At 35.4% G+C, this 24,167-nt stretch overlaps 1 protein-coding gene across 1 annotated transcript in view; it reads right to left on the bottom strand.

Annotated features, from left to right (window-relative positions):
• Positions 1-24,167, bottom strand: part of ATRNL1 (attractin like 1) — a 777,593-nt gene that overhangs the window by 234,293 nt on the left and 519,133 nt on the right. Inside the window, exon 27 of the mRNA XM_055300426.1 lies at positions 4,132-4,239. Coding sequence (XP_055156401.1) covers positions 4,132-4,239 — 108 coding nt within the window. The remainder of the gene's footprint in view (positions 1-4,131; positions 4,240-24,167) is intronic.

The following is a 24,167-nucleotide window of genomic DNA, read 5'->3' as shown; positions in this document are numbered from 1 at the left end:
CATGCCTGGGTAGCTCAGTGGTTGAGCATCTGCCTTTGGCTCAGGGTGTGATCCTGAGGTCCTGGGATCAGTCCCACATCAGGCACCTCTCAGGGAGCCTGCTTCTCCCTCTGCCTATGTCTCTGCCTCTCTCTCTGTCTCTCATGAAAAAAATAAAATCTTTAAAACAAAAACAAACAAAACCCACAAAGCACTTGCTCCTGCAGCCAACAAATGATAAACAAATTACCTTTCTCCTTCCCTGAATTCAAACATAGTGATAACATACAGGATATAAAAATGTTGCTGATTATCAAAACATACTCAACAATTCATACAAAATCTTAAAAGAAACAGTTGTAAAGATAGAAGGGGATTAGGTGTATTATAGGAAGTAAATGGTGGCCTGAATTAGGAGAGTGCCAGAGGTCCACATTCTCTGGATGCTCATCTCACCTGCAGGGGTCAGGAAAGCAGCAGAAACAGCCCAGTGTCAGACCAAGGCTGCAAATTAATGGTAGGGTAGCTTTAGAGTTCAGCTGGGATGTGGAATCCCAGAGCCATACATGCAGGAGCCTGGGCAATCTCTAAGCATTCACTTATCCCCACCTCAACTGCAGACCTGCACCTTCATCAGAGGGAGGCTAGCATCTGATAGGAATAATGATTGGGAAGGAAGTACTTTAAAGTTCTCAAGTGAAAGGAACATGCATGACAAATGAGCAGTGGTGACTGAACCAAGATTATACACTACAAGCAGCTTCCTCACGCCCAACCACTATATTACTCGGAAGAGCACAATTGAGAGTCAAAGATTTTATCCCTCTTCCTAAGTGTGGATCCTAGTAGCTAAAATAAAATATGTGTACATAGAAAAAAAGAAAAGAGAACTCTGAAGAGTGAATGCACCATGAAGAAATTGAAAAATGGAATGATCTATACCAGAGGAAGTCAAATACAAGGGAAGGCACAGAACAGTATTTAAATTAAATATAATGAATGGCTTCAGAAAGATAGGGAGGGCATTAGAAATATGAGGTATCCACAAGCAGCTGTGAAGAAAAAAACAATTGCAGCTATTAACAACAAAATATATCATTGTTGATATGAAGTCAGTGAATGGGTTAAATAGCAGAAAGGATGCACTCTTCAGAAAGCAGTATACTAGAATGGCAGATCGAGGAATGTTCCCAGAGGCAGGTGGAGAAGATGAGAGTACAAATAATGAGAGACAAGCTAAGAAATATAGATGATGGAAGAAGTATCAAGAGTGTCTAGTGGGAATTCCGGGACAGAATACAGTAAGAAATATTAAAAGAAATAGTAACCAAAGATTAGTCAGCATTATACAAAGTTATAGGGCTACAGATTTAAAGGGGGGCACAGAATGGTAAATACAAGGTAATATATACATGTCAGAGAGAGAGATTTAAGAATATTGAGAAACGAGAAAATTCTAAATGATTGCAAAAAGGAAGTGGAGATCATTTACAAAGGACAAAGAATATAACTGACATCAGACTTGAGACAAGGGCATAATACCTTTGAAGTTTTGAAGAAGAGAACTTTGAAACTTAATTTTATATCTAATTAAACCATTATTTACATGTGAGTACAAAATAAACATATTAGTAGGCATCTGAGGTCTCAAAGAGCATGCCACATAAAATTTCTCTGAAAAATATAGTGAAAGATGAAAGAAATGCATGAGTAAGCAACTAGATATAAAGAGTAAAGAAGGGTAAAGAGTTTATTGTTAAATATGCCATAATAAAAAAAAACTATGCCCATAATATCTGGATTAAAATTTCCAAACAGGGATCCCTGGGTGGCTCAGTGGTTTAGCACCTGCCTTTGGCCCAGATCGCGATCCTGGAGTCCCGGGATCGAGTCCCACGTCAGGCTCCCGGCATGGTGCCTGCTTCTCCCTCTGCCTGTGTCTCTGCCTCTCTCTCTCTCTCTCTCTCTCTCTCTCTGTCTATCATGAATAAATAAATAAATAAATCTTTAAAAAATTAAATAAAATTTCCAAACAGATTAACATAGGGTAGGAGGAACACAGGGAGTTGAGAGCATGCTAAAATATTAATTTTGTTTGAGACAGACAGGGCAGAAATGTGTATTAATAAACTTTTAGGCAGTGATGAGGAAAATAACCATCACTATGAATCTTGGTAAGTAACAGGTAACCATCAGAAACAGAGATAGAATGTGGAAAATTGTTTAGTAAAAGGAAATCAATTTATCCAAGAGAAACAGAAAAAGAACCAAAAAGAAGGGTAGTAACAACAAGAACAACACACACACACACATACACACAGGTGCACACATGTGCGCACACACACAATGGAACCCCTAAAATAAACTTTGGGAGTACAGTAATTATTGTCAATGTAAATAGATTCAGGCAATTAATCAAAAGATAGACTACAGAATGACTGGGTAAATAAAAAGTGAATAGTCACTTCTTTAAGGGATAGGTAAATAACAAAAGGACACAGAAAAGTTGGAAGTAAGGAATAAAAGGACAGTAGGCAAACGAATTAAAACTAAGTAGAGGTAGAAATCCCTAAGCTCTACAAAATAAAATTTAATGTTAAAAAATGACAATGATAAAGAAGGAAATAAAATTTGGAAAAAAATAAAAGAAATGGAATGATTATGAACACACACACACATACACACACACACACACCTAACAATACATTCCTGAACACTAGTAAGCAGCAACTGACACACTGGCAGTGTGCCCATGCATGTGAATTACATTTGCTCCTTAAGTTTGTGAGTTTTCTAGTTCTCCATTGGTTCTGTTCCTCTGTGAATTGTGTATGTTTTGTTTGCATTCATTTTTCTCCTGTGACTTGTGTTTTCACAGTGTTTGACAATGTTTTTAACAGATGAGGAGAAAAAGAAGTCGGATTCAAATAGTCCAGGTTTCCTATTTGTTAAAGACTTTGTACTAAAGTGATGTGATGCAAAGGGCCAACATGATATTACAGTATCTACTGTAACTTTCATCTAATCATTCTGTCTTCTAATTTCTCCCCCAGTAATGGAAGATATATATATTAATTTCCTAATGTTCTAAGCTTCCATGGCAACCTGTGATCTAGAATAGTAAAATATCAAGTCCACAAAAGCTAAAAAAAAATCACAGAGAAATGTCCTCTAAAAATCGGCTCTCTGGATAACATCTGCACGGCCTGATTCAGTTGTTTAATTTTTTTTTTCCCAAAATAACCAAACTGCTATAGACAGAATCAATTATATTTGTACCTAGGTTTTTGGAGGAGTCTATTTTTTTTTTGCTTTCCTTGAAGAAAAGCAAGATTTGAAAATAGCAACATGAAATTAGTCACATAAGGGGATTTAAAAAAAAGGAGGGGGGATACAATTTTCAACTTCATAGCGTTTCTTAATCTTTCTACTTAAACGTCTTACCATGAAATGTAAATAAAATAAAAATAATAAGAATACAACTAAATGACTATGCCTCAAAATGCTTTGATTTTTGTAAATCACAATCTGTGGATTTTTCCTCTGTGGTCATTCTTTTCTGAAGCCATTCCATGCATTATTTCAGGAATCTAGTACCACACATTTACTTGCACATAATGATTTCTCCTTCACCATACTCTATTTCTGCATTTGCAATAAAAGAATACACTAATATAGCCACTGCTCCAAATAAAAATATTCACTATATTCTACAATTCTCAACATTCAAAACTGAAACGATGTAATTAAAATGCAACTCCTCTCCCCCCACCTGTTATGGTCAACTTCATTAAAGATAAATGTGAATTATTAACTAAAGAGTATTGGGTACTCCAAGGACTAAAAATAGGGTGCTTCGTTTCTTCAATCACACCTGTATCTTAAATTCCTTCAGCTCCTATCTGTCAGAGAAAGGCTGCAGGTGAGCAGTCTGTCACTCTTGCCTAGGCTAATAGATTCTCCAGTGGCTTTTGTTACAGCTCATGTCATGCTATTAAAACTATGTGCCTTGGAAGTGGCATAACATATGTAGCTGAATCTTGTCAACTCTACATAATCAGACTGTATTTGGCTGCACAAGCAGATGCAGATTAGAGAAGCAATATAAATATGCAAATCACAGTGGTCCCCTTTCCGCACCAAAGTTCCTACCTCTAATGGCCCTCGTAGAAACTCTGTTTGTTCAGCTCCTACTTCCAGTGCTACATCAACGGAAGCAAAGGGACGGCTGGCCATCTGCTGTCGTTCTCGAAGCAGTTGCTGGAGGGGGTTAAAAATGATTTGTTTAAAATAGGTTAAAAACACATGAAATTCAACAATGCCTGGTTCCATTTTTTAACAAATGGTACTCAAAACTTAGGAATCATCTGATGCCCGTATCTATAGCTAGATCAATAAAATGAAAATTGTTTTTTCCCCATGGCCAGGGTCATAAATCCACAGAGGCTTTAAACACATGGTAGCTGCAAAGAACTTCTCTCCTGACCTCTATCCCACAGACCTAATGAAATGTACCCAAAAGCATTTTGAAAACGTAAGGTGGGAGGTGCTACCTCAGTAAAAAGTGTTACTATGATGGTGGCTATGTCAAGTTTTGCCTCGCAAAATAATGCAGCTTTTGTCTCAGCTGAAAGTAAATACCAATAAAAGTGTTTAAGAAAAGACAGTAAAAAGTTTCAAAATGCATTAACAGAGATTAAAGAAACATATACCTGCCAAGACTAAGTCTTGGAAGTTGTCAAGATCCTGTCAACTGCTGTGGAACCAGCAGGAATTGTTACTGACAGGGTTTGTAACTTGATTCAAACCATCTGTGTTCATTATTGAAAATAAGGAATGATTAGTAGGCTGCAAAAATTTTGTGCTAGGGCTTCTAAAGTACGCCAAGGTACTTGTTTCTTTTTCCCCATGCCTACTCTGGGCTTTGCCCAAGCTAAAAGCAATAAACTAGCAAGTCCCAGCCAACTCCCAACCTAATTTATATTTCTGCCTTTCCTTGTAATTATAATATTCATTAAGTCATGATAAGAAAAAATTGATGACCAGCAGTAGATATTGCAAATCTTGCCCTTCTCATTCTACACAGCTAATAAAATTATTATTAAATATTAAAAGTGGATGAGCGATGCAATTAAATACTCTTTCAAATGAGAAGAAAATCCTATCACTGAAAAAGGCAAAATCCTTGAACACAATGAATAACTTCATTATTCACAAAGATTTTTAAAGATTCACTGGCATTAACTTAAAACGTTAACAACTGGTATTTGAATGTAAATGTATGTCGTGCTGTGATGCATCATTCATAAAATTTCCTTTTAGATGATGAAGGAACAAAAGCCAATACTTGATGGCAGTTTATTATTTAACATTTTCATTTTAACACTTGTAACACAGCAGTGACAGTGTTCATGAAATGAGCATCTAAAATATAATTTAAGGCCTGCTTTGTCATTATTAAAAAGAGAACATCCACATGCCGATATGGATGGGATAGAAATAATACAATTATCACTGAGTAATAGCTTAAGTTCTTAAATTTTATGTATATTTAGAAATAATGAAGATACACTATAAACATATTCAAAGTAAAAAGTAAATGATCTAAACTACCAAATTATTCACTTAATATAACCTCAAAATTATATTATTAAAAATACAGCTGCTAGAAAATAGAATCTTGTCTGTGCTTCTCTTAGGAGTGGTCAATAAATCTGAACATTTTGTCTAAACAAAATGCAAACATAATGTTACTTCAAATGCCAAGGGATACTAACTGTAAAAGACACCATACCCCTTGTCTCTTAGATGAGAACATACATACAGACCCACACAGAGACATACACACACACACACACACACACACACAAATATACAAACTACCTTTCCTATGGTAATGTACAAATTGCTATGAGAAAACTGTTAATTCTAGTTTGGGTTTAAACACAATTTTCTAACATTTGTATTAAAAAGTTTCTTCATCTGTGGGTACCTGGAGGGCTCAGTGGGTTAAGCATCCAGGTCATGACCTCAGGGTTGTGAGATGGAGCCCAGCATCAGGCTCCATGATAGGTGTCGAGCCTGTTTAAGATTCTCTTTCTCCTTTTCCCTCTACCCCTCCCCATCCACATTCTCTCTCCCATTCACAAAAAAAATATTTTTTTCCTCATTTGCACTAGTTTTTCTCAGATTACAAATGGCATCTCATATAATTAAGAGATTTTTCTTCCACTTTTTTTATTTAAAATCAAGTTAGTTAACATAAAGTATTGTATTGGTTTCTGAAGTAGAATTTAGTGATTCATCACTTTCATATAATACCCTTGCTTGTCACAAATGCTCTCCTTACCTATCACTAATTCAGCCCACACCCCATCCACCTCCCCTGTAGCAACCCTCAGTTCTCCACAGTTAAGAGATTTTTTAACAAAATTAACAGCTTCTGCTTCCTTATCTTATATTTTCCCTACATCTAAAAGTAAATGGTCTACAAAATACAATTCATGAATACTCAATACCACATATTGTAATAGAGGCCTATAAATATTCCAAATTCACTATCTTTGACAAAGAATAGATTTCTCTAGACTATAACATATTATTGTGATCTGCAAAACTCGTAATAAAGAAAAATCAGTGATTATCATATACTTTTGTTCATTTAAAAAATATTAGTCGAATACAGAGGTATTTTTAAAGACGCTGATTTGTTCTTGAGCTTTCAATTTCCACTTCTTTTTAAGAATGGAATGACTACTACAGTAATGTTTGCAAAGCAGAAGAAAAACATTGTTCTTGCCCAAAACCATAATGCTATAGTTCATAAAATGAGACATGGTAATATAAAAATAATTAGGGTACAAGATAATGTACAGTAAAGGATACAAATAGGAAATTAGCCAAATGAATTCACTCCAGGCCACTTAGTAGAGGACTAGTTCGAGGACTCTGGCTGAGAAATTTGAGTTTCTGACCTTAGAAAACTTATGCAAATATTTTGACTGAAACTCAGAAAAGATAAGTCCCCTTTCTCCCTGAAACACTCTTGCTTCGATGTTATGGCTCTAAAATAATAACATAAAATAAAGTGAGATTCTCTTTGCTACTAATTTCTGGCTTTCAGCCATAGCCTTATCAATTGTCCTCCCTCTTGCCAGTTGACATCTTCCTGAATTCAGTCCCCTCTGTGTCAGAACAGAGAAGACGTAAATGACATCCCTGTGACTTAACTTTTGTCAAAATTTGTCTGACATGCAATATAGTCAGACTCTGGACTTTAGAAGGATCCGTGCCTGAATACCAGTTCTTCCCTTAGCCATTAGAGCTTAACTGAATTATTTAGACCTCTCTAAGCCTCAATTTTGCTCATTTACATAGTTGGGATATTAATAGTGCCGACACCTACACCTATACCTCAGAGGACTTGTTTTGAATCCCAGCTTCTCCATCCACAAACGCTTGGACCATAATCAAATACTCAGACCTTTCTAACACTTATTATTTCTCTCCATAAAATGGGAGTAGCAATAATATCATAAGGGATAAGGCACTGTAGAGATAATGTACTTGGACAGCTCAACACAGAGGCTGGCACCCTGTGAGTACTCAGTAACTGTTCATTGGTACAATTATTATGTTAAATTTCAAGCACTAATTTTGTCTTTGAAGGTGGCACACTAATTACCACAGGCCCATTTTCTTCAGCACTAGTGACACATTTTGCTCCATTACTCTCCCTCTTAACAAATGTTGCAAATTTATGAGACAGTTGGAAAATGTCATGATTGTGGTAAAATGAATTTAGACTTGGAACGGCTTTCTGCTTTTTGTGACTAAGAATGATAAAACCTCAACCTAAAAATTAGCAGGAAAAATAGAGTACTTTCTTAAGAACTTTTGAAATTTAATTAATTAATTTTGTGATTGTGATTTTTATATAAAATGAGGTTTAACATTTTGCACAGCAATAAGGAGCCATAAAACAGATGATCTGTTTTATAACTAATCTGCTATTGCCAATTATTCAGCATAAAGATAAAGCCAAAAGAACAAATTGACCGTAATACAATAGATTATAATCATGCTGCCATAAACACTGTTCTGAAGAAAATTTAAAAATTAAAGAGATGTTCATAGTGTCATGTTTGTTGTCTATAATAACTTTTATTATTCAAAATGTCTTACAAAACAACCATGAAATTAAAAATAATATGAAAATCCTTGTTTAAATATGGTAACCAGGAATAGTCATTGATTTTATCAAGTGTATATATGATAATTTTTCCACTCAATACCTCTCTCTCAAATGCTGTATCATTCTTCAAAGTTCATACTAACCACCTTTCCAGCAAAAGGCAAACAACTCTCTAATAGATTTTAGGATAATAATCCTTAAAAAACACACACAAAGCAGAACAGTAACTAACTGTCCCCAGTTGTCTTCATGTCTCCTTCCTGCTATGTCTAAGTTCTATCCATCCTTCTCCCCAAATTCCAAGTCTTTCTACCTGACCCCAAGTTTGAAGTGATCATCTTACCTATGAATTACTTACTATATTAGTATGGTACTATCTCTTTATATCCTTATACTTTTCTAGATTTCTGTAATCTTTGACCTATTGGGACTATGTTACTCTTGAAATGGTGGTTTACTTAAAAATAAAAAACTTTCAAAGAGCTTCTTGACAGGTATTCATCTAGTTTACTGAAATTGTTCACTTTAGGGATGCCTGGGTGGCTCAGTGGTTGAGCATTTGCCTTCGGCTCAGGGCGTGATCCTGGAGTCCCAGGATCTAGTCCCACATCAGGCTTCCTGCATGGAGCCTGCTTTTCCCTCTGCCTATGTCTCTGCCTCTCTCTCTCTCTCTGTGACTCTCATGAATAAATAAGTAAAATCTTAAAAAAAAATGAAAGTATTCACTTTCAGTGACTTTTGAATTGTTTTTTTGCAAATTTGTAGTAACTTGCAAAATAAACTTCAGTGACAGTCCAGGAGAGATTTCATCATTCAGAAGATCCCACTAAACCTTAAGTTCACTCATTTTTCTTCACTATTTTAAGGCAAAATGTCCTCAAGTTGTCAAATGGCCATAACAAATTTTCCTGGTAGGCTGTTCAGGTACATAGGGTTGTTTGAGCAATTAGGTGACAAAAATAAAACCTACCTTTAATATCATCAAACCTGTGACCAGAGAAGAAGAAAACCAAAATGGAAAATGCATCTAAGTGTTCCAAAATATAAAGTTCAATATTTCCTCTACATTGCTAATAGGTTGTTTCAGCTTACAAATATGTATATTTATACATGCATGTCAATAACTGTGTGAAAGTGTCTATGTGAATATGCATAAAATTCACATATGATAATTCAGAGTAAATATGTTAGAACTCACACTCAAATTACAGCTAAAACTCATACATAATAGGCTAAGATAAGGATTAAAAAATGCCAGCAAATGAAAGTCATTGTTGTCATTTTGATAACAACACACATATGTGTAAGGCAAAGTCTTCATTGATTCTTAGCTTGAAAAGGAACTTAGAGATCTCTAAGCCACAAATTCTTCAACCTATAAACCATAGATCTCTAAATGATAAACAGATGAATACCAGAAAATCTCTGCACTAATAGATATTTTTCTTCAAAAAAGGGTTTTTTTTGTAGTTTCAGTGGATTCAATAATTTAACTTACTGCTATCTTTAGAAGCTAATTGCCCCTCATCCAGAACCAGAATGTAACTCAATTACTTTCTTAAATTCTTTCAACAGACAAATCTCTTAATACATATTAATGCTTAAAAATAAAACAGAATAAATAATGAAAGCAAGAAAGACTACTTTAGAATTCTCTACACATCCCTATTTGTTGGATAAGAACTTGATGTATATCTCAAAAGCAGCATGGGTTCAAAAGCTCAAACATCTATTTCTAAAGTTTCTTCTTAATTCTTCATCTAGCTTAGTGGTTCTCAAACTGGTGTTTAGGAGGTTGTATGTGCAATATCATCTATACTCTATAGTGAATGATTTTGTCTCCATATCGGCCTTATATACTGACTTTATTTTATTTTACTTTATTTTATTTTGTTTTGGGGGGGAGGGGCAGAGAGAGAGAGAGAGAGAGAGAGAGAGAGGGAGAGAGAATCTTAAGCAGGCTCCATATTCAGTGCAGAGCCTGACATGGGGCTCGATCTCACAACCCTGAGATCATGACCTGAGCTGAAGTCAAGGGTCAGGCACTTAACTGACTGAGCCACCCTGTCACCCAGTTAACATACTGATTCTAGATAGCTTCTATGTAGTGTAACCCTCATGGAACTCTAGAAATTGTCCATATTATCAGCAGCAGAGTGGTATAAAGTGTATGGCCTGATAGTATCACCATCATTTGTATATAATAAGGTCTTAAGAGCTCTCTACCGACAGGAGTTAAAGAAAATACATCTTACTTTTACAAGTAGGGTCATTTAAGTGTGGACTGTCTTTGTCTAGGTTAATTTAGGCAGTGTCAAATAAAACAAAGTATGACAGATCTTCCTTATCCTTATGTATTCATGGTTATGTATTCTTAACATCAAGGGAGCCAAAACTGTACTTCTCACATGGCACAATTTTTCCCAATTGAAGTTTGAATCCAAGAAAATAGAAAAAGCACCTGACAACTGTCTCTATATATCAATCAAGGTAAGTCTGGATGGAAAGTAGGTTTAATCTAAAAAAGATTAGACCTTTACCAAAATTTGATTTTTTTTCCCACTACAAAAGCTATCTAGAGCATCCACAAGATTACTTATCAAATCAGTTAAGCTTTGTATCATTGGATAGACCTTGGGAGAACCATTTTGTGTGGAAAGATCAAGCTGGTTTGTAATGTGGAAAAAAACTAAGAAAAGTAAAACAAAACAAAACAAAAAAAGAAAAGTAAAACATTATTCCTGTCAAATTGTCACAAATCCACTCCAGAAATTACTAGTATTTGCTAGCATATTTGCTAACATTTCTTTTAATATTTTGAAGTAAGTTAGAATTGGTAACTTCATCATTTCTCTGTACTTTAAGTGAAATACTAACGTGTTCCAGCATAGTCAATTCCTGGTTTTCATCAACTGCGTGTGCCTGTTGACTGTATGAATGAAGAATTCCATCTTGTGAACACTTTCAAAAGAAAATCATTTGTATCCTGATAATAGTAAATAGCTGATTTTCCATTCAACACTTTGATAATGCAGATGATATGCTTTGTATATTTCTTTTTATCTTACAGTTGGCAATATATTATTTAATTCACTAATGAAAAAAGAAGTAGACTGTATGTCACCTCTTCATGCATCAGCAATAAGAAAATAATTCTCAGTAAAGTCTCCCTGCCTTGTCAAGAAATTTTATTAAGGAACAAAAGCAGATTCTGAAATTATTTTTTACTTGTCATTCCACAACATGAATCTTAAAGAGTTTACAATTCTGAGCAGAATTTTTTTCTTTCCTTCCCTCCCTTCCCCTCCTTTCTTTTCTTCTCTTTTCTTTTTCATTCATTTGCTCTCTCTCTCTCTCTCTCTCTCTCTCATAAAAGCCCATTCTTAGAACCATTTGATAGAGAATTTTTTTTTACCTTCAACCACTTAGTGAATAAGTTTGGCTTATTAAAAAAAAATCTTTACTGAGCTCCTACTGTGTGCCAGACACTTTTCTATATATAAAAAAGGTGACTCTTTTTATTCTATTCAACAAGCTTTGACATGCTATTAAGAAAATATATCAGGGACTCTTTTAGACTATCTACCAGGAGACTACAAGCAGATAACTGGGGAATAATCTGATGTTGAATGAAGTACTTATATGGCCTGGATTTAAAAGCAAAATAGTCTTGCTATTTCTTAGTGGACAAAAACCTTAAGATATGTAAGAATGTTGCAGAATTTTGGAGGTTACTTCAGGAAATTCTAAAATTTGGATTCTTAATCCTTTCTTTGTGACATAGATGGCATCACTGATTTAGACTTTGCCAAAGATGACCTCACTTCTGAATGAAAGAAATCATGCAGAATGGATTTATGTAGAACTGTAAAAAACTCGGCTCTTGCTTGATACCAGAACATCCTTTCTAGTGATCAATAGGAAATACAATGGACCTTTGCAAGACAGTATTTTGTTTTGTTTGCACTTCTTGACATTAAAACAAAAAGTCAAAAATAAAATGCTGATTGTCAATTTGAGAGATTACTCTAGGCACTTAAAAATCATTACTAACAGCATATAGAAGTCTTTTTTTTTTAGCATATAGAAGTCTTCTTTGTTCAACATGTACTTAAATAAAATATTACCAAAAATTACTAAGAGAATATATAATGATTGGGAAAAAGAGAGATAGCAGAGGGAGAAAGTGCTTTAGGTAGGGTGATTACAGAAAGTCTCTTAAGAAATGTCATTTAACCTGAAACCTTGAATACTCAGGACACATCCTCAAAAGCTCAGTAGTTTAAAATAGAAAAGTGTATTTCTTGCCCACACAAAATCTACAGGTCTAAGTAACTTCCCCATCTGGTAACCCAGCTATACAGACTGCTTCAATCTTGAGGTTCTGCATCCCAACTCAAGGATCCTTTGAGTGTAAGGGTAGGAGTGCTAGTAAATCCTGTATGGACTTTTCAGTGCCTTAGATCAGAAGTGATATATATCATGTTCCATAAATAGTCACATGGCCCACCTTAACTACATGGAGGCCAAGAAAATGTAGGGGAACAAGTGAGGTATTCAGTTAATGGAGCAAAGGAAGCCAGAAAAGATCATTTCACGCAGAGGGAACAGCAATTCAAAGTTCTGGAGGCAAGTGTCTGCTTAAAGTATTCATGAAACAGAGAGAAGTCCGAGTCTTATTAAGTAAGGCAGCAAGGAGCAGAATGGTCAAAGGATAATTTTGGCTTTATCAAAGTTAAGAGAAATAAAAATAACATATAACTCATCAGACACCATAGATTTAAGGAAATCATATCTATTATTTTTTAAGACATGATTTCTTTTTGTATTATTCAGAGTCCATTCTTATCATGTCAGAGTAGCTCAGAACAAACAAGTAAGAAAAATAGGCTTTACCATCCTCATACAAAGTCATTCAAGACATAACCAAGAAAACAGCAACAGCAGTTAATCTCAAATACAATGAACCTAGCTCTCCCAATAAGTATCAAAAGGTCAATTTTGTACGTAACCTTCTTTAATACAAAAGGCCAGGTGGTTGTAATTTATCTGAGCAAATCAAAATGAGCAAAAGGATGAGTGCTGAAAAGGTCATTTAAAAGCTAGATCCCCAGAATACATATTACTCCTCAAAGAGTGAAAATGGGAAATGGATAATTTCAAATTTTGGAACACGCACTAGAGAAAAAAAAAAAGTTCCCCCCACAGGATACGCTCCCCCCCACAGTCATATTGTGGAATACATGACTTCCCCAAGTTAGAGGTCTAAGTTGTCGGAGAAATACTTGTCCTGCTTTCAAGAAGAAGAGCAAATGAATGCCTTTGACATCCAAGACATGCACAATATAATCCAGTCAACCTTGACGAGGGGAAATATAAAAGCAACTGATTACAATAGAAACGACACATCGACTCCTGCCTGTGTGCCGGTAATTTATGACTGGAGACTCTTGTTACAATAAGGCTCAGATCAATTCTTCAGTAGCGTTTCCCCGCTCTTAAGAATTAATTTACTAAAGAAGTATTTTTTTCTCCCTGATTCTGGGAATCAATACAAAGCTCAAGATTCATTTTTGAACCACAATATGCTAGCTTCTAGGTTAAGAAATTCTAAAGTAACATAATCCAGTTAGCTTTTACATTTAGTGTATAAGAGGTTCATGGTGGACATTTAAGTAGTTTGGGACAATAATTTTAAAGTTCTTGAAGAGGTACTTAAATCTTCCTGGAGACATAAGTGACTCAAACACTGGCATTTTCCTCTTAATCAATATTATAAAAATATTTTTTTTCCTTTAAGGAAAATGTGATTATTTTGCTATTAGTGAATGGAGTCATTTTCAGTTCAATATTGAGAAACTCTAAAAATGGTTTTTCTGTAAAATGTTCCTTTGTGAAATAAGACGTCTGTTAATTACAATTTTCTAAAGTCTATTGAAAGATACATCTTGTGTTCATGGACTAATCAATATGATAGATTAATATGCAGTTATTTGTTTAATCTTTTGTGAAAGGAGAAATGATACAAATATTTTCTAAACTAATTTCAATCACTTGAATTTTTAAATGTGAAGGGCAGTTAGATGCAGCATAGATTATTCATGACTAATATAAATTGCCTTTCTTATGTACTTGGAATTGTATATGAAACCACAAAAATCAAATTGTAAGAAAAATCAGTGGTCATAGCAGACTTACTGAAATGACTCATTCTCAGAGTTGGAAGGAATCCTAGAGGTTATCTAGTCCAATGTTCCCATTTAAGCAGGGCCAAAAGTGTTCTAAATTTTCTGACAAATGGTCATCTAGCATCCTTGATGTTCAAATTAAACAATTCCAGTATCTTAAATTTTGCTTTCATTATTCATGCAACAAACATTTATGGGATACTTCAATGTTCTGGGAAGAAGGCCAAGCACTGCCATTTAAGAGATATGAAATATAGTCCTGTCCTCAAGGAGTTTACTCAGACTCTCATAAAAAGGACAAAATTGTTTCTCCTTTAACATAGCTTGCAGCATTTCGTTTTTCAATGTTCCTCTTAAAATGTAAAATGAACACATACTTTAGAAGTGATGTGGTAGAATATGGTAGTATTTCTCTTAATGTAATCTAAATTAACATGCACCTTAACATAGTTTTTTTTGTTTTTTATTTTAAGAACTACTCTGCTGTTGGACCCAATCAACAATTCCAGGTCTTTCTCACATGAACTTTGATCGAATAAAGTGTTCCCACTTAACATTTCTACAAGTGAGTTTTAAAATCTAAATTGAGTACTTTAATACTGAATATTATTCACACAGTATTATACTGTGTTTAATTTTTCATATTTTAATGTTATTGTTTTTAACCTATTTTTCCTTGAGTGCAGATTTGTCTTTGATCTTCTGAATTTCCAACTAACAAAACTAACAGTTAATCCCATATTATCAGTTATGTTAAGCCTCTATACCACTCTCTCAGACCAGGTCAGCAACATTTGATGGCAAGGAAAACTATCAAAACAGTGAGTTGTCTTGTTTGCTAGTAACCCAAGGTAAATTATAAAAGTGATTTATGTCCAAGAGAAGGACTATGTCATAAAAGTCCAAGAGAAGGACTTTGCTTTTTATGTGGTAGGGTTTCCTCCATATAGTAATGGCAAAAGATAAAACAGATAAAGCGTATGGATGTAGAAACATCCGGTATATTTTCATGGGCCACATCCAAATATCTATTCTGGGAGAAAATAGATGGTACCTAAGAAGCTCCATAGCTGGTATACAGTCTCTTTATTTTTTTATTATTTTTTTAATAATAAATTTATTTTTTATTGGTGTTCAATTTGCCAACATACAGAATAACACCCAGTGTTCATCCTGTCAAGTGCCCCCCTCGGTGCCTGTCACCCATTCACCCCCACCCCCCTCCTTCCTCCCCTTCCACCAGAGTTAGGAGTCGTCATGTTCTGTCTCCCTTTCTGATATTTCCTACTCATTTCTTCTCCCTTCCCTTCTATTCCCTTTCACTATTATTTATATTCCCCAAATGAATGAGACTATATAATGTTTGTCCTTCTCCGATTGACTCATTTCACTCAGCATAATACCCTCCAGTTCCATCCACGTTGAAGCAAATGGTGGGTATTTGTAATTTCTAATGGCTGAGTAATATTCCATTGTATACATAGACCACATCTTCTTTATCCATTTATCTTTCGATGGACACCAAGGCTCCTTCCACAGTTTGGCTATTGTGGACATTGCTGCTAGAAACATCGGGGTGCAGGTGTCCCGGCGTTTCACTGCATCTGTATCTTTGGGGTAAATCCCCAGCAGTGCAATTGCTGGGTCGTAGGGCAGGTCTATTTTTAACTCTTTGAGGAACCTCCACACAGTTTTCCAGAGTGGCTGCACCATTTCACATTCCCACCAACAGTGTAAGAGGGTTCCCTTTTCTCCGCATCCTCTCCAACATTTGTGGTTTCCTGCCTTGTTAATTTTCCCCATTCTCACTGGTGTGAGGTGGTATCTCATTGTGGTTTTGATTTGTATTTGCCTGATAGCAAGTGATGCAGAGCATTTTGTGCAGAATTTAGATCTTATCAGGCAGAAATTAAAAATCAATTGAATGAGATGCAATCCAAACTAGAAGTCCTAACAATGAGGGTTAACGAGGTGGAAGAACGAGTGAGTGACAGAAGACAAGTTGATGGCAATGAGGGAAACTGAGGAAAAAAGAGCCAAACAATTAAAAGAGCATGAGGATAGATTAAGGGAAATAAATGACAGCCCGAGGAAGAAAAACCTACGCTTAATTGGGGTTCCCGAGGGCGCCAAAAGGGACAGAGGTCCAGAATATGTATTTGAACAAATCACACCTGAAAACTTTCCTAATCTGGGAAGGGAAATAGGCATTCAGATCCAGGAAATAGAGAGATCCCCCCATAAAATCAATAAAAACCGTTCAACACCTCGACATTTAATAGTGAAGCTTGCAAATTCCAAAGATAAAGAGAAGATCCTTAAAGCAGCAAGAGACAAGAAGTCCCTGACTTTTATGGGGAGGAGTATTAGGGGAACCGCTGACCTCTCCACAGAGACCTGGCAGGCCAGAAAGGGCTGGCAGGATATATTCAGGGTCCTTAATGAGAAAAACATGCAACCAAGAATACTTTATCCAGCAAGGCTCTCACTCAGAATGGAAGGAGAGATAAAGAGCTTCCAAGACAGGCAGGAACTGAAAGAATATGTGACCTCCAAACCAGCTCTGCAAGAAATTTTAAGGGGGACTCTCAAAATTCCCCTTTAAGAAGAAATCCAATGGGACAATCCACAAAAACAGGGACTGAATAGATATGACGACACTAAACTCATATCTTTCAATAGTAACTATGAATGTGAATGGGCTTAATGACCCCATCAAAAGGTGCAAGGCGTCAGAATGGATAAAAAAGCAGGATCCATCTATTTGCTGTCTACAAGAGACTCATTTTAGACAGAAGGACACCTACAGCCTGAAAATAAATGGTTGGAGAACCATTTACCATTCAAATGGTCCTCAAAAGAAAGCAGGGGTAGCCATCCTTATATCAGATAAACTAAAATTTACCCCGAAGACTGTAGTGAGAGATGAAGAGGGACACTATATCATACTTAAAGTATCTATCCAACAAGAGGACTTAACAATCCTCAATATATATGCCCCGAATGTGGGAGCAGCCAAATATATCAATCAATTAATAACCAAAGTTAAGACATACTTAGATAATAATACATTTATACTTGGTGACTTCAATCTAGCACTTTCTACACTCGATAGGTCTTCTAAACACAACATCTCCAAAGAAACGAGAGCTTTAAATGATACACTGGACCAGATGGATTTCACAGATATCTACAGAACTTTACATCCAAATTCAACTGAATACACATTCTTCTCAAGTGCACATGGAACTTTCTCCAGAATAGACCACATACTGGGTCACAAATTAGGTCTTAACCAATACCAAAAGATTGGGATTGCCCCCTGCATATTCTCTGACCATAATGCCTTGAAATTAGAACTAAATCACAACAAGAAGTTTGGAAGGACATCAAACACGTGGAGGTTAAGGACCATCTTGCTAAAAGATGAAAGGGTCAAGCAGGAAATTAAGGAAGAATTAAAAAGATTCATGGAAACTAATGAGAATGAAGATACAACCATTCAAAATCTTTGGGATACAGCAAAAGCAGTCCTGAGAGGGAAATACATCACAATACAAGCATCCATTCAAAAAGTAGAAAGAACTCAAATACAAAAGCTAGCCTTACACCTAAAGGGGCTAGAGAAAAAACAGCAAATAGATCCTACGCCCAGCAGAAGAAGAGAGTTAATAAAGATTCGAGCAGAACTCAACAAAATCGAGACCAAAAGAACTGTGGAAGAGATCAACAAAACCAGGAGTTGGTTCTTTGAAAGAATTAATAAGATAGATAAACCATTAGCCAGCCTTATTAAAAAGAAGAGAGAGAAGACTCAAATTAATAAAATCATGAATGAGAAAGGAGAGATCACTACCAACACCAAGGAAATACAAACGATTTTAAAAACATATTATGAACAGCTCTACGCCAATAAATTAGGCAATCTAGAAGAAATGGACGCATTCCTGGAAAGCCACAAACTACCAAAACTGGAGCAGGAAGAAATAGAAAACCTGAACAGGCCAATAACCAGGGAGGAAATTGAAGCAGTCATCAAAAACCTCCCAAGACACAAGAGTCCAGGGCCAGATGGCTTCCCAGGGGAATTCTATCAAACGTTTAACGAAGAAACCATACCTATTCTCCTAAAGCTGTTTGGAAAGATAGAAAGAGATGGAGTACTTCCAAATTCGTTCTATGAGGCTAGCATCACCTTAATTCTGAAACCAGACAAAGACCCCACCAAAAAGAATTACAGACCAATATCCCTGATGAACATGGATGCAAAAATTCTCAACAAGATACCAGCCAAAAGGATCCAACAACACATTAAGAAAATTACTCACCATGACCAAGTAGGATTTATTCCCAGGACACAAGGCTGGTTCAATGCCCGTAAAACAATCAATGTGATTCATCATATCAGCAAGAGAAAAACCAAGAACCATATGATCCTCTCAATTGATGCAGAGAAAGCATTTGACAAAATACAGCATCCATTCCTGATCAAAACTCTTCAGAGTGTAGGGATAGAGGGAACTTTCCTCGACATCTTAAAAGCCATCTACGAAAAGCCCACAGCAAATATCATTCTCAATGGGGAAGCACTGGGAGCCTTTCCCCTAAGATCAGGAACAAGACAGGGATGTCCACTCTCACCACTGCTATTCAACATAGTACTTACTAGAAATCCTAGCCTCAGCAATCAAACAAAGAGACATTAAAGACATTGAAATTGGCAAAGAAGAAGTCAAACTCTCCCTCTTCGCCGATGACATGATACTCTACATAGAAAACCCAAAAGCCTCCACCCCAAGATTGCTAGAACTCATACAGCAATTTGGCAGTGTGGCAGGATACAAAATCAATGCCCACAAGTCAGTGGCATTTCTATACACTAACAATGAGACTGAAGAAAGAGAAATTAAGGAATCAATCCCATTTACAATTGCACCCAAAAGCATAAGATACCTAGGAATAAACCTAACTAAAGTGGTAAAGGATCTATACCCTAAAAACTATAGAACACTTCTGAAAGAAATTGAGGTATACAGTCTCTTTAATTTTCAAACTGTGTAAAATCATCCTCTGACCATGGTAAAAAATTTTTTCTAAAACAAATGCTCCCTAGACCCTCCCCTGAAGTACAGCTTTTTGGAACATATGTTGTTGAATCCTAATTTCAGTTTGTATACATATCATATGAGGAATGGGTCCCAAATATGGGGCTACTGAAAGAGGTTCTTGCCTACTTCAGTCTTAGCCAGACCCTCACCAAGGATAACTAAACAGTTTTCTGGGTTTGAATGACCATCTTATGGTCCAAGAATGTTCCCAAGAACTTGATTACTTCTTCCTATGTATTTTATCTGCTTCACTTATGAACATATATATATGTCTTCCTGAATTTATTGGCTTATGGCATATTCCTACTAATAAAACTTATCTAACCATATAATTATTTTCCCTATACCAAATATATTTTAACTCTCACCAAATATATTCTATATGCTTAATAACATATAGATTCCCTTTATTCTACCACAATATTCTTTCTACCAATTTGCCCATAAATCTCTAAATTTTATAATAAAGCTATTTATTTCCTGGATGATGAAAATTTTAAATTGATCCCAGGGGAAAGAAATGAACACTTTATTACCTTATTAGGAGCCTTTTCTCTAAAAGTGGATACTTACCTAGCATTTGATAATGAATCTATTCAGCTGCTGGGGTCTCTGATAAGGTTTCCAATCAGTAGCCCTCTTATCTACTTAGGATTATGAACAAGTTGAAAAATATAAAGTGAAGATAATGGACATAATATCGTTTTTATTAATGATGCTGTTTATTTCACCTGCCTTTGCAAATTCAGTAAGTCACTCTGCTTTCTTAAAGGAAGAACAAGTATTCAGGGAACCTAACAAAGACACAGATCATTGGGCTTCAGGTAGGGCCAAAACCTTCAGGTGCAACTTATTTTTCAATATGCCTCTTCCTAAGCAGGTAAGCTGAGGCAATGATTTAACTGTATGGACAAGAAAAGCCTTTAGAAATTGGTGGACAGAAGAATATTTGCTATTATTAAACTAAAAAGAAGTCAAGTCCCATGTACATATTATGTACAAAGAGGCTAAAGACTGGCCTGTTTTCTAAATTTGGTAAATGTGGGGCCAGTGCTGTGAAAACGTTCTGTGTGTAAGGATTTGTATTCTTTAAAAATAAGGCCAATGAAAGACTTGCTACTGAACTAATACAACTGAAAGGAACTTTCATGCATCCTGGTGAGAAACAGACAATTTTAATTCTACCTGTGAATGGAGAATGCATCTGGCTGAGAATACATAATAAATAATATTGAAGGATAGTCTATGGAATTCATTTGAAGAATTTTTAACTCACGAAGGCAAAATAATTTTACTTTGGACTTTACTTATGAATTTAACTTGAAAACAAATATAATCTTTTAAACTTTAATAATTTCCCCTCAAAACCTGATAAAGCCAGGTGGCTATTCAATTTAGGGCATGTCTACCTTACTGAAATTTTATTACTAATGTACCTTTATGCATTTTAGTATTTAATGCAATTTAGCATTTAGTATTTAATGAGTTATTTAATGTGATCATATAACTAGTTAGACACAGATGGAGAATAGATCACAGATAAATTTTCAGGAGTGTCATGAAAGTTGATTTGATATATGTACTGACTGTTGTGACCCACTTCAGAGTTTTCTGGGTATGAAATAAAAACTGACCACCAAGGGTGCCAGGAGAATACCCAGAGAAGCAGTGATTGGAATTGTCACCCTTCCTCCTGATGGTGGGCACAGAGCTGTCCTGACAAGCTGCTGTTTTATTCCCCAGGGTATATAACCACTCCCAAGGTTGACCACAGCAGATGGAAGGTAGAGTGAGTTTCTCTATTGATGAATTGGAGTGTGTTCAATTTAGGTCTGCCTCTCTTCCTCTTAGAGGCCAATCTGCCAACAGATTATGTGAATTATACTCTGATCCTTTATCTCATAACTTCTTATCTGGGAAGATCCCCATGGGGCAAATTAGTCTAGCATTATCTATGACAGGTGACTAAATTTGAAGTTCGGAATTAGCAAACTCATTAGGTTTATATACCTAAAGCCATTAAATTTTTCAGCTCACATTTGCTTAGAACTGAGAGAAGAGATTGCTAATAATTGGTCCCCACTCCTAGAAAGCACCAGCAATAATTAACTGTTACCCATTGTCCATTTTTCTATCTATTTCAAAAGAACATCTGATATTGTCAAATCCCTTGTTGAAGTCAGGATGTATCATATCTTTAGACTATCCTTGCTGTATCAGCCAAGTTATCCTAACAAAAAAGAAAAACAGTTCAGTTTTGAAGTCTTAGCTAACTGGTAGCTTTTGACTTTCTAACACCATTGCTTTTACCTAGTGAATGAATTTAAAAAGTAAATGTTATTTAGGATACCTTATTTTGGTATCTCTTTCCATTTGATTGAACATTGCTTGTCTTTAAACATTCTGAAATCTATCTTGCTAAAATGTGTAACACATATATGCCTACCTCCTCTGTTCATTTTTCATTACTGTTCTATACCCTAAAATGACATGATCAATTTTCTTTCCCTTAGGACTTCCATACCCCCAACATGGATGGTAGTTTCTTTCACTATACTGTCTACCTTCTCAGAGTCGAAGCTGTCAGCAAAGCAACTCAAGAATTGATCATATCTTCAGCTTTCTGTGGAATGTGCCTTTTAAGCAGATGTCCAGACGGTTTCTATTCTCCTACAATTACTCTATCTTGATACAGTGCCAGTTTTGTAATCTGTCTTGGGACAAAGACAATTTATCACAGGTCATGCAATTATGACTGCACATACTTTCAGCTCAAGGGATATATTTTGGAATTAATTCAAGTGTAGTACTCATTAGAACCACCGTCTCTAAAATGTAAAAATCTTATTCATGTACTCCTTTTCCATTTACTACCCCCTTTTATTGATACTATGTTGGCTCATAAACACCAGTCCTCCATCTCAGATCTATAATACGACCAAAATAAATAACTTACTGATGAACTATATGCTTTAAAGCTTCTAAATTTCACCCAAGTTTTTGAATGTTTTCAATGACATTTTATTTTTTCTCTTAATATTGAGTGAGTGACTTCCTTTAGTGAATGCTATACTATACTCAGTTATTAGGAAAGTGAGAGTCCAGTACGATGCAAGATACAAATGCAAGTTAAACAGACTAGCAAGAAATAGGACAGAGTGATTATCTTCTAGATTTATATTATCCTTTGACTGATTTAAATAATGAAATGATAACTTACAATAGAAGATTTTAATGATTAAACAAATAAGAAACATAAATATGTGATCACTTGTTAAGTGAGTGGCATAAGCAAATGCTATGATCTCAGAAAAAGAGAATTATCTCCAGGGACTGGACTAGTACTAAGACTTCAAGAAGTCTGTGAGGCAAAGCTGATACTTAAAGGAATTGCTGAATTTGAGGAACCATATTATGATACTTAAACAATAATCTGGGTGTTTTAAAGATTTTATTTTTTTTGAGAGAGAGAGAGAGAGAGAGCACAAGCAGGGAGAGTGGCAGAGGGAGAGGCAGAAGCAGGATCTCTGCTGAGCAGGGAGCCCTATGCAGGGCTTGGTCCCAGGATCCTGGGATCATGACTTGAGCCAAAGTCAGATGCCTAATCATTATGAGCCACCCAGCACCCCAATAATTAAACAATAATTTGGGTCAGAATAATTCTTCCATTCGACAATCATGTTTAATAAGAATAAATAGAGCCCTTTATTTTTCTTCTTCATACTACAAATTCCTGCATATCCTTCCTTATCATTTGTCAAACACTATATACTGTTTCTCTTTTCTGTCTTCTTTCTCTTGGAGTCCCTCAAACTATGCCAACTCTGAATTCCATAGATCTTTTCCCACTCTGCCTTTTTAATTACAGTAACCACAGGAAATGAGTTTTTGCCCTTCAAACACATTGGAATAAGTCTGTAATACCAAGATTTGAAAAACATACCTACATTTGCATCAATAATTTTTGTGACATAATCTTTGCTCAACACATTGCAGTATATAGTAGTTGGACAAGCATGGTAACCAAATGTGTGATGAGCCAACAAATACCAAAAGAATTCTACTACTGATTTGAATGTTTTAGGCTTTGTTAATTAAAAAATCACCTCGGATCCATTAACAGTTTGAAGGCCAAGGTGGTCAAGAGTCAAAGAAATATATAATTAGAGAGTAATGAGTTTTAATAAATATTATTAAAATAGGCCTGAAAATTTAACCAGCCTCAGCTACTTTTCCAACTTTTCTAAAGTTTTTATTAGTAATAAAAGTAAAAAGAATATATAGCATAAATTATTACTCAATCCGCTAAATGCCACAGTTTTTGACAAAACACATGCAGGTTCCCTTTCTAAGAATTCCAAGTAAAAAAAAATTATAATTTATTTTCCCATATCAATGCCTACTTGCTTCAAAAAAAAGTGAGATGAATAACTAAGCAAATGTTATTCCAATTTAAATGTTGTTTTGACCTTAAAAAAAGAGACCAACACCATATATTACTTCAAGTTAGAAGCTACTCCAAGTTCATCAATCTAAGTAATATATATGTATACCACAGACGTTGGAAAATACACAAAGCCAGTAAGAGTTTAAATGCTGCCCTTTAGCAATTCTCTTGCCAACATTTCAGCTTGAACTTACAATAACATTTATGATAATTTACTGTATACTGCTGACTTAAAACATTTAATTGGAAAT

This window comes from Nyctereutes procyonoides, unplaced genomic scaffold (genome assembly GCF_905146905.1).
Source record: "Nyctereutes procyonoides isolate TBG_1078 unplaced genomic scaffold, NYPRO_anot_genome, whole genome shotgun sequence".
Lineage (NCBI taxonomy): Eukaryota > Metazoa > Chordata > Mammalia > Carnivora > Canidae > Nyctereutes > Nyctereutes procyonoides.
Note: the sequence above shows the minus strand (reverse complement) of the source record. Positions and strands in the feature narration are given on the sequence as shown.